This window comes from Cinclus cinclus, chromosome 8, assembly GCF_963662255.1.
Source record: "Cinclus cinclus chromosome 8, bCinCin1.1, whole genome shotgun sequence".
Classification (NCBI taxonomy): Eukaryota; Metazoa; Chordata; class Aves; order Passeriformes; family Cinclidae; genus Cinclus; species Cinclus cinclus.
Genome location: NC_085053.1, coordinates 25,921,394 through 25,933,442, shown reverse-complemented (window position 1 = coordinate 25,933,442; position 12,049 = coordinate 25,921,394). Strand labels below are relative to the sequence as shown.

The 12,049-nt window shown below is 39.3% G+C and overlaps 1 protein-coding gene across 1 annotated transcript in view; it reads left to right on the top strand.

Moving 5' to 3' along the window:
• GLIS1 (GLIS family zinc finger 1) overlaps positions 1-12,049 on the top strand; it is a 178,472-nt gene that overhangs the window by 71,431 nt on the left and 94,992 nt on the right. Inside the window, 1 exon segment of the mRNA XM_062497309.1 lies at positions 10,698-10,896. Coding sequence (XP_062353293.1) covers positions 10,698-10,896 — 199 coding nt within the window.

The following is a 12,049-nucleotide window of genomic DNA, read 5'->3' as shown; positions in this document are numbered from 1 at the left end:
TAGATCTATTCTGTAAAACTAGTGCTAAACCAAACAAGGCAAATTTAAGAAAGGCTTAATTAAAATAACAGAAATCTCACACTCACTGAATCTATTGCTGGAGCTCTTTTTGCCTGTAAACAAAAAATTTAAATGACTGTTTTTCCCCCCACCCCCCAGTTTCATAAGTGGTTACTGAGCTTCTGCAGTTGCTACATTCCTTAAAAAGTTGTTATTTCTTTTTTGGTCACACACTAGGGGACTCCATTGTTTTCAGTGGTGCCTATTGAGTTAGGCCCATCGACAGCAGAACTCATTCTGGGTCATTAACTTTGGAGGCACAGTAGTATAATTTGGTGACTTTATTCTGTTTCTTAGCAGACACTTGTATTAAAGACACGAACAAAACCAGAATAACCTTCCTTCTCCTTTCCTGAAAACGCTGAGAATCTTAAAGGACCTCCTAAAGATATTTTAAAGGACCCGTTAAAAGACCATTAGAATTTGTAAAGCTGTGTTTAAGCACATATTAAGCAGAAGCAGCAAAACAATGCTGCTATCTTAAGTTATTGATTCTAGTGCTGTGCTGTTCTAGTGTTGACAATTTAACAAGATTGCTTGGAAAAACTGGCTGTGTTTAAGAGAAGATTAATGCAAACGATTCATGATCTGGAGAATATACTATCTGTGTAATTCAGTATCTGGAGAATCTGTAGTGTGAGAAAATGAAGAAAGCAGACAGTTAATCAGTGAAGGTAGGAACCAAGCCTGAAGTTATCTACAGAGGGAAGGAGTACCAGGTATGTAATGTATTTTCATGAAATACACAGTCATAATGTGAGACCCAGTGCCTGAACTGAAGTCAAACAAGTTGAAGCTATTTAAAATTCATGCTGAGAACCATGGAACAAACTGCTACTGAAGCAATTCTCCATCATTTAGAGATTCCGCTGTGAGATTTGATGTCTTGTTAAAAGATGCACTCGAGATCCAATAGTGTGTGGTTAAACTACATGGAGATATCCCAGAGGAAATACAATGCACCAGGCACACTGGCATTCTTTCTGGGCTCAGCCTGTAAACTGTGTGGTCTTTGGAAGTTTCACTCTATTCCTGTGCTATGCTTGCTGTACACAAACTCAGACATTTCACCTTCGAGGTCTGTTTCCCACTTAGAAATAGTTCTTATACAACATTTGGTCATGACATTTAGGGAACCTCCCACACCTTTTGGCCACACTTTGTATGCAGTGAACATTTTCATTTCCATAGCTCTTAATCCTAAAAGGTCTTAAAAGACCTTTTCTTCGCAGCACCATAGTCTCATGAAAATGCATATGAACAAAGTTACTGGTGTGTTAAGGTGATGGTAAAGAGGAGAGAAAAGGAATGGAGTGTTTGCCCAGACTGTAACAAGTTAAACTTCCTCCATCTAAGACCCTCAAATATAGTCTGAATAGTTTGTTCTGTCCATGGCTCTCTGCTCACTTTGGTTAGTCAACAATATTTACTGAGTTCCTGGCTGCACTCTTTGTATCTCTAATCGAGCACTGTTATTAAAATCCAGATGTCAGAATTCAGTGTGCATCTTTAGATACTCAGTTCTGGAAGACTTCCTAACTCTGGTCTTGCTTTAACTACTTTTGTAGTGCTGTTCATTTCACTGCCTGTGGCAGAGAGTCCTGACTGACAACCAAACAGGAATAGAACTGGCCTCAGAGACAATATGATTAATGGATTACTCTCCATTCCATAGGATGGATTGGATCAGCTAGAATGATTTCATGCCTTTCGCATATTCTTGATGGCAGGGATGGTCAGCAGAAAAAAATGCTGTAGATCTGAAGAGTCTGCCCTAATTAGAGTTTTGAGACTTCTCTAACACTAGAGTCTGGACATTGTGCAAGTATGTGCACGTTCCTGAGAGTTTTTGTTTAGTGTTTTATGCTGCTAAATTGTATTTTGGTATGAGGCAACCTTTACCTCTGCATGTGTGCATTTGTTAAGTTCCTTTCTGGGCTTTTGAGGCATTTTTCAGAGAGCAGTTGGATCCAACAGTAAAAACAGACAGCAAAACTGGATCATGCCAAAGGTTCATTAATCTCATTATTCTCTGTCTTACCCAAGAAAAAAAGATAAATTAGTCCAGATAAGATTGAACTGCTTGATCTGCCTGCCATAGTGCTGCTGGCTCTCAGTGAAAGGAGTATCTGCTACCAGCTGCAAAGAACAGAATCTGATAGTGAAAAGTGTGGAGAAGAAAGGTGTATAAAGTACAGAAAAAGGACTGCTGGGGACAGTTCAGAAGAGAGACAGAGGGAAGAGATCAGAGTTCTGGAAAACATGATTTATGAGAAAAAAACTTGAATAATGAGAGCTGTTTAACACTGACTAGAGAAGACTGAGTGGAGACAGCCTGCAAAAACAAAAGGTTGCTATGGAGGGCAAGAGAACAGACTCCTCTCCGTGTCCAGTTTGGACAGGACAATATGTAACAGACTGAGTTGTGCTAAGGGGCTTTTTAAAGTTAGACATAAAGAAAAGAATTCCTAAGTCAAGTGAAATGACTGAATAGTTTTCTGGAAATGCTGGGGAATTTCTGGAGCATGTGGAGTAGGTTGGTCAAACAACCCCTTAAGTTTGTGAGGCTGGATTATGCTGTAGGGACACAGGATAAAGTAAATCATGTCCTGAAGACTCTTTCAGTCCTGTTTTTCATGATTGCATAATGTGTTTGTCAGAGCAAAAAGCTTCTCATGGTTACAGTGATCCTTCTGTATCTGTTTCTTCACTGGCATATCCAGCTTCATGAAATCCCTGAGATACCTTGTTCACAGGGCTTGTGTGGAAAGTGCAGACCCAGCTTATGGAAGGCAGCATTGCTAAATAAAAACAGAGAGTACTCCACATACCTCCTAATCCATAGCAACTGCCCACTGTCATCACTGGCAGATTCACAGAGGCCTTCTAGCAGGAGTTAAACTTCTCGATGTTTATTCAGTGTTCATGTAAGACATCACCATTCAGCGAGAATATTTTCCCTTTTTATAGCATTCTGTTTACTTTTTAATTTTTCTTCATCCTCATATCTCTGCTTTTCTTCTTTCCTCTGTCTTCACTTCTTCACAGCAGATTTCATAATAGCCTTGTTCTTACGCTGTTCCATAGTCTGCTAAAAACCCCCACAGCAGAAAAGGTGCTGGTGGAGGTGCCTTGATTATCCCCAGAATCTGACATTTGGAAGAGATGGATACCATCAGGATGTTCAGTCCTCCCAGCTGTTGTCTGAAGCTGCCCCATTTTGGATAGGCACCTGAGCTAGTTATATTTAAGTCATATTTTCCTGTGTTACATGGCATATAGGTATTTATTGCACCAAGAACTCATATGTTTGACACTGTCCTTCAGCAGGGTGTGCTTACTGGTGATGCATTAAGTTGCACGTTTAACAGGCATTGCACATGTCTGCAACACAAAACTGCAGTCAGAGGAGAGTCTGCAAGAGGCCAATTCATTGGCACTGAATGCAGAAGGGTAAATTCAATTTGAGTAGAATTAGTCCCAAGCATAGTTCTGGTAAAATAGAAAACGACATTGCAAATCACTTGATGTTAACTATATTTCAAATAAAGCCGTGAAATAATGCCAAAATCCTGGCAGAAAGAAATGTCAAACAATGAAAACAGCAAATGAAAAGTAGCAGGGCTAGGCTGTTGCTCTTTTCGGCATATGTTGTGGAAACTGTTTGTTTGTCTTGAATTTTCTTTCTGGCAGTGTTAATTCTCAGCTGCAAAGAGGCCATTACTGTATTAGGTATCAAGTGTTAAATGATCAAGGAGATGGTGTAGGTGAAATGTTTGCCTCTTACGTGGAAGCAATTTGAGTTTTCATTGTAAAAATTATTCTGTGTAAGAGTACAAAGGTGTTGCTAGGGGATCTGGGCTACTTGTTAGGTGTGAGAGGTCTGCAGTGAGTCTGGATGGAGGTTGTGTGTGTGAGGATGTCTCCTTTTTTTGGTAAGAGCGTGGAGGAGCCAATGAAAGTGTTTTAGGAGAATGTATAATCTTCAGCAACCAAATGCATTTTGGCTGTAGCTTTTCATCCCTGATATATAAAGAAGCAGAAAACAATGTGAGGAAGCTCTTGCAACAAGTGAGCTTGAAGCAAAGATAGCAGTGAAAAGGAGAGACTGGTGAAGCTCTCATAGGAAAGGAGCCTCATTCACACTTCTTGGGGATTACCAAATGGAAGACAACCCATAGCTGACAGTGATGTGCAGATTTTACTAACTTCCCCCCACTGTATTCCCTGTTCATGTTGGAGCATTCGTATCACATAGCAACGTGTTCTTTGCAAGTTTTTTGTAGACTCCAGTGCATTTTGATTCCTATTATGACTCATTTTCTGTCTCTCTTGCCTGAGAGCGGACTGGTTTCCAAACGTGTGCATCAAAATTATGTCCACAAGACTAGATGTGCATCCACATCCCACCAGACCTTTTCCTCCACCCAGCTTGCATTGAAAAGAACAAAATGCTTTCTAGTTACCAGTTTCCTCCATCTCTCAAAGTTCATTTTTCTGTGTAAGCCCAGGTGATCTACAGTGATTATGTCATTGTGGCTCTTACTGACACTTCAGGCTCCTAAAACTTTGAGTCCAAAGAAGGGGTGGAAATATTTTTGTTGTGTGTGTGTGTTTTTGTTCATTTCTAATGTATTTAGTGTACTGCTGAGCCAGGCAGACATAAAATTCCTTCTTGGAATATGTTTATAAAAGCCATATGCAAGGTGCCATATGGCAAATCCCCAGCTTTCATTCCTTGCACATCCTTGTGTTTCAAATGTTTGGGAGAGCCCATACCCCTGTGGAGCTTTTACATGGTCTGCTGGCTAGAACTTCCATGGAAAAGGGAGACTAAATGGACTAAGTAAAATATAGGGGAGTGGAGATCTGGGAGTTTAAAAGTTCAGGGCTTAGTAAGTAAATGGGAAAGCAATAACCCACATGCAGTTCATAGTAGGCATGCTCTGGCTATTGGGGAACTAAATGACTTAGAGGACAAAAGAAAAGGAATAGATTTTCTCTGTCTGTGCATGTATGGAAAGATCTGATTCCCAATGGAATTGCGTAATCAATTATGAAAGCATCTTTACAGGGGGAACAATTCAAGTACCTCAACACAAAATGTATGAACCTCAGTCTTGAAAGAGTCTCTGTATTTCTTTCAGCCTACAGGCTCTGTCTAATGACAGGGTGCTGTGAAAACCCTGGTGGTGCCCTTTTAGAGCAGCAAAAAGACAAACCAAGGGGGGCAAGGGCAGGTGAGAGTGTACATAATCCAAAACAGTGTATAATTGTCCTAAAGCTTACACTAAAAGCACAATGGCATTTATTTGGGGGGTGTGGATATCCTAACTATCAGAAATACTGAGAATTAAACCTATTTCCAAACATGGTCATCTATTTTTTTAAAAAAAAAGTAACACATCAAATTTCATTACATTGAGCTTATATTCTCAAAGTGCCCATTAGGGGTTTGGGGATTTCCTTTTAATTAAAATAATGTTTGTCGAGCTTAATATTTTCCTAAAACATTTATTTTTAATGTCTTTTTTTCCCCTCTTACTAAAATCAAAGTAGTGAGGAAGGATAACTGACCACAAAAAAGGCCAGATGTGCTGAGAACAATATTTTTCAAATTGCCTGGCAACAGGAAAAGGGTGATTCCAAGCCGAAGAGATTCTGTAACAGTGAATGTAATGACAAGACCTGTGTTTCATCAAATTATGAGAGGTTTTGTCCTGATGGTTACAAAAGAGGCCAATGGTCATTTTCAGTTTGCTCTCACCTCTTTTTGGGTGTATAATTTAAAGGTCTGAGATCTGAACAGAAGCCAAGAATGTTGAGTTTCAAACCTGCTTGTAGGGAAACACTCCTTTTGATAGCAGACAGTGTATTTCTGTATTTTTCTGAGAATTTATCCACTGTTGCCTAAAATCATTCTATCCTTACACAACTAGAGTCTAACTCAGAACATCAGCTGAGGCTGTAAGTCACTGAGACTAAAGATCATGGGGTGTGTTTTTCTGAATCTTGGCGGCACTTGCTAAGCTCAAAAAGTGCTGTGCAGGTCTCACATGGAAATCTAAACTTTGTAACATTGCAGCTGGTTTAGCAATGAGAGATGTAGTAGATTATTATGTGTTCTTTGCTGCCTTGAAAATACCATGATAGTACCATGAGCCAAATCTATCCACATGCTCGAAAGTGAAAAGGTTACAAATCTGTAAACTACTGAACTGTTTTCAAATTATATTAAGCTGGACTGATATAAAATTAACCATGCTGCTTTATTCGGTAGTGCCAACCATACACATTCGCTCTCCTGAAATACTGTGTGTAGTCTGCAAAAATAAATTCCCCAGAACAGAAATATAATGCAATCCAAATAACCCGTTTTAAAAATAAATTGAACATGAAATAACAAATATGGACACAGCCAACACTTAGGGTCCAGAATTTACTAGAAAGACACACATGGCTTGTATTTATCTTTCATGAGTTTTCAAGATTGATACTCGACAAATTATTTCTCTATCTGGGTTGCTTTAGTTTGTTTACAAGGGTTTTCTTAGCCCTTCTGTCTTCACTCATACATCAATGTGAAAGTAAAGAAATAAGTATTTTTGTTGTAGGATTTTATTACTTGGTTCATAAAAATGGAGGAAAGAGATCCTAATTTTTTATTCTAATCTTATTCAGTGCTATTGGTTTTAATCCTAATTATAGATTGTTGTCATCTGTATCTGTTTGGAAATAGGCAGAGGATCTGCCACCCCGGTTTTGAAACACCACTATAGGACAATTTTGGTCTTCACTTGACTCTCACTATATAGTATGGTCTGCTCGGTGATAAAGAATGTTTTGGCTCTCACTGTGTTTTTATTAAGGTAGTGAACAAGCATTATAAATAAATGAAGCAATATCTCTATCAACTGTATGAAACAGACCTTAAAATGTGAACAGGTTGTAATTGATAGAGAGATCCAGGGTGAACCTGGGGTGTGGTGTGAGCTGCTTTGTTCCCCTTTGACACAGGAACTCTTGAATGCAGCAGTGAATATTTAGTGCTGTTACTGTTAACCATTTCAGTCCACAGGGAAGAGCAAACAGCAGCAAAAGAGACTCAAGAGTGCAGATCCTCTGTGAGGTGGTGAAAAGCCCAAATGTCTACAGGTTTGTTGTGTATGAAATGGTGCAAATGACTGTGAAGAAAATGGCCAAGTCAGAATCTGAACATTCCTTCTTTTTGGATCTCGGCCAAGATCTGGGACTTCTTGTTTAGGATGTCTTGTTCTAAGATCTAACTGAAAATCCCAATGTTACACTTGGGTAAAGTCTAAGGCTATTATGATATCTGTGGCTAATCACTCCAGCCTACTTCTAAAATGTTTTTCCTTCTCTTCTTTGTAGTTGTATCCATAATAGAAAAAGACCCAAAACTTAGACCCAAACTGTCATCCCTGCTGATAGTGGTTCATTGAAACAAAGGAGAAGTCGTGTTTTTCCATGAGGCATAGAAAATCTGTCCCCACAGTCACACAGCTGAGCCTGCCTTGCAAGGGGTATAAGAACAGCTCTAGTATCTATTTCCCATCCTTTGCTTTCCTTTCCTTTGCTAATTTTCAGCCCCTAAGGCTTAGGGTCACAGCATTAAGACAATCCCTCCCATGCACCATAGAGAATGGCATGACAGGCACAAAAAGCTTAGGCAAAGTGTTGATTTTGTTGTTATTGTTGAAAATGTCAGAAATGGCCTATTTCATGAATCACTTTGAAGATTCTGTGTTTTGAAGCACTCAGTTCATTCATTAGAGCTTTCAGTCAGCAGCACAGTGCTGTGCATTTCTCTTGGTGGGTTTAAATTACTGACATGTAGGAGTTGTGGCAGTCACTCCAAACATTCAAGGATGTGGATTATTCAGCACTTGTTATATGGAATGAGATGCTGAGTGTGGGTATGGCACCCTCTCTCCCATGCCGTTGCTGTGTTGGCAGCTCTTGAGTTAATAATTTCCTCTCAGTGGAGGGATGTGATGGCCTCTTCCAGCGTGGATGATTTTCACTTGTTTGAGAAAATCTGGTACTGTTTGGTCTTTCACTCGTCTCACGTGACTCATCCAGCTGCCAGTAACAGCGTTCTATTTCTCAGTGTTGTCGTGGTAAATTTTGGACATCACATCCAAACAAAACCAAGAATGGCAATTTTTTTTTTTTTAACAAGAAGTAATTAAAGAGAATGAACAGAAAAAAAAAAAAAAAAAAAAAAAAAAAAAAAAAGGCAAATGACCTAGTTTGGTCTTTGCCGCAAAACCCACAGCTCTCTGGGGATATCTAGTATGTTAGGCAAATATTTCAAATCTGTCTCTATTTCGAATGTGAGTCATTTCAATTAGACATCTTTCAGTTATTTGTTCATTGGTCTTAATTAGGTAAACTCCAAAGCACTGCAACATGCTTTTATTGTTGAATAATTACCCTTTTGGTAAGTTTTCTTGCTCTTATCTTCTTAGCCTTAATAGCTAATTTTGTCAGTAAGTGTGAAGCCTTCCTGAATGGTAAAATAAGGTGTTCCATAGGGAAGAAAGAGCTATTGCCCTTTAGTAGGGGTGTTTTAAATGTTGATCTCATTGCTGGACGAACAGGTTTACCTTTGTGTAAGGAGGTGTTCTGTTTTGTTCTAGGAGAATTTACGGCTGACTCTACAGGTCCTCACCAGTGTGAACTGTTCTTTCAGAGGTGTGTAGCCTCATCGCAGTCCGTGGGACCAATTCTCACGTGACTTAGCCTGGCATAAATCAAGAAAAAACTCCCCCAAAGTCAGTTACCCCAGAATGAAAGAAGCAAGGTATCCAAAATTGAACTAACTTGGTTACTCATGTGGAAGGAATTGCCTGATTGCAGCCTTTGCACACTACTGTATCAACTCCTTCTATTCCCTTGTGAACGCTTAAATGTGAAGATATAAATCAAAACTGCAGGACACAAAAAGACAAAAGTTACCTTGATGGATTCCACTTCCATGAGATCCTTCTGGAAACCATTCTGCGTTTATTAGATTTACTCTCTCTAAATTAGGATTAGTTTTTTATATGGATTTATGGAATAGCTATGGTATAGTGCAAGCAGGGTGAACCCTCTGGTCGAAGGCAAGGGAGTGTGTGCTCTTTTCATCTGTTATTGGTAAGTTACAGAATGTAGGTTAAAGGCCCCTCGATACTAGTGAAAGAAGAGATCTGGTTCCAGACATGGAAAGTACTTAAATCTTATGTGTGCCAGCCAGTGATATTAATATTGTATAGAACAGCCAGTTGTCAGAGGGCCATATTCTGTTCTCAGTTACAGTGGTGTAAAGTGGACTTTTTCCCTTTTTTTCAGAGGTAATGAATTCACTTTCACATGTGCTTGGACACTTGAACACTTGGGTTTACTGTGTTCAGAGATAATCTCACAGTTCTTTTTTTAGTTGCTGTGGGGGAAAAAAACCCATGTGCTGCTGGTGTTGTTCCTTGTCCATCGTTGTTCCAGCTCACATGTGGCAAGCACATTTCAGAGGCTTTGGTGCAAGTGCAGCTGCACTCAGGGCACTGTTGTGCATGAAATTTTTAGCTCTTACTAATGAATCTGTAAGGTAATTTGTGAAGGCAAATGGATTGGCTGAAACACAGAATTTCATGGATTTAGCTTAAGTGTTCTGTTCCTTTGCAGGGAGTGAATGTGTTCTGTGATTTGACATCTGCAAGAGAAGTTAATTATTTTTGACAGCACAGGGATAGTGTTCATGTTATTCTAGGAATTCTCTGTCTTCACACAAACAGGTATAGGTGTGTGCTATAGTTGGTATTGCTGAGCTTTGGTGGAAGCTTCAAGTTTCTGTGTTTTGATAATATGATAAAATTGGTAAAGTACATATTTAGAAAGCCCTAATGAATTTCAGATTTGTGTCATTTGGGGAATGAAAGAAAGTGTTTTATTACAAGTCCGGTATAAATCTTAAACACTTAAAAAGGATCTACAGTATTTTGGAGGGAAGATACATCTTGACTGTATTCCAGGTAATTCTGCTTTTGGAAAGAGAGGAACTGTGAATTTGGTATTGTAATATGATTGATTTACCATCTTCTCTTGGTGGTTGGCTTTTAAAAACTCATTCACAGTGTTCAGCAGTGTATTTAGATACCCTTTAAAGTTGATTCATCTGCCTCAATTAACAGTCAGAAGTCTTTCTATGCAGTCTTGCTAAGGTAGGTATTAACCCTGAAGTGAGTTAAATTATGATGGGATAAAGCTAGAATAGGAATGGAATAAAGCCTGATGGAGCTGTAGACTTGAAAGGCTATAATGATAATTTATGTCATAGTTACAAGTAGGGCAGAGCTGATAGTCAGAAAGACCCACTATAGGCTGAAAGGCATCCAAAGTGATCTTCTGACTGTGCAGGCCAGAAGATGCTTCATTTTTGCACAATGAGAAATAAACAACCATACTTCACAGATCCAAATTCCTTAGCAATTATTTTGCTTCCTTGTGAAACCTTTCATTTCCAGTACCTTATTGAAAATATGAGAATTTTGGAAGCAAATCCAAAATGAGTTTACAACGTAGTTGTCGGTGGAGAAAGTTCTTAGTCCAAGCCTTATTTTTTTTTTTTTTGACAGTGAATGGTGGCTACAATCACTGCAGTTTGATCTCTGAGAAGAAGAACGTGACGGACATGGAGATGACGAGTGGCTCGGTGCCTGTCTGCAGGCAAGGTCTGTTCCTCCACACAGGGAACTCCCTGATGCGAGACCACACGCTGTCCCGGGAGAGGCTGCTGCACGTGGGCCAGCTCAACTTGGCACACTCGGATCTCAGGTATCGCTCTGTGTTTTACCAGCTCGTGCCCTTGGCTCCACCCCAATGCCGTGGTGTCACCAAATTACTGCCTGGGAGGCTGGGATGGTACTTACTTCCAACCCAGTGTCCCCCACACGGTATGCCACCATCAAACCTACAGGAAGTCAGTGCCACTTTCATTTCAACAGCATTTCTCTTAATGGACTATTTGCAGAGTTCCCATACAGCCACATCCTTGGTATTTGCTTTTAAAGCCCTAATGTGAAAATTTGGTCTCTGGTTTTGATATATACACTGTAGTTGGATATGCTATGAACAGAATCTCTATTTAAACATTTGCTATAAATTAATTATATGAAAACACAGAACTCCATTATTTTTTTGTTGTTGTTACAAATTTAACATTACCAGATTTTAAACGGGTACCCTAAACAGACATGCATTGTGAATAGAAACCTGCTACAAATTAAAATCTGTCCATCTAGTTTAATTATGCTGCTTTTTGGCAGTGGATGTAATAGGAATAATCTTGACCTTTTTGAAGACCTATAGAAGAGAAAAACCTCAGTAAAGTTGCAGCCTTTATCTTAGATACTTGGAATATCTGGCACTCTGTGGATGGACCTATCAGGCTGAAATTTCCATAGCCACAGCAAGGAGAAATATGGCCTACGGGCTGGTATTGAAAATCTGACTGTTCCTGGTCTTATTATGCATATTCATGCCTTGTTTCCCCTTTTCAATTTACTGGTGGGGTAGGAACATCTGTGTTTTCAGGAGGAGGAGGCACGGTAATGTGGCAAGCAAGTGGAAAGACTTTTTTGCATATTTGTTTGGTTGGTTGTTTGTTTGAAAAGGATAAATAATATCCATGCCACAAACAAAATAATCCACTATTGCTACAAGGTTTATAGATGTGTTTGCAGCTGGATGTAAATCTGCTCCCTCCTGGTTTCTTTATGGCTCAATGTGGGACTGGCAATTATCAACCTTTTTTTTATTTTTTCATTCTGTCAGTGAGAACAATTATGAAACAAAGATAATTAGAGCAGGAACAAACAAAAGGAAGAAGAGAATACTCTGCTTAGATCTTTTTGAATCTTTCTGTAAATTTTATAATGAGGAAATGACAGATACCTTCATACCTGGCATCACAGTACCCATCCTCAGA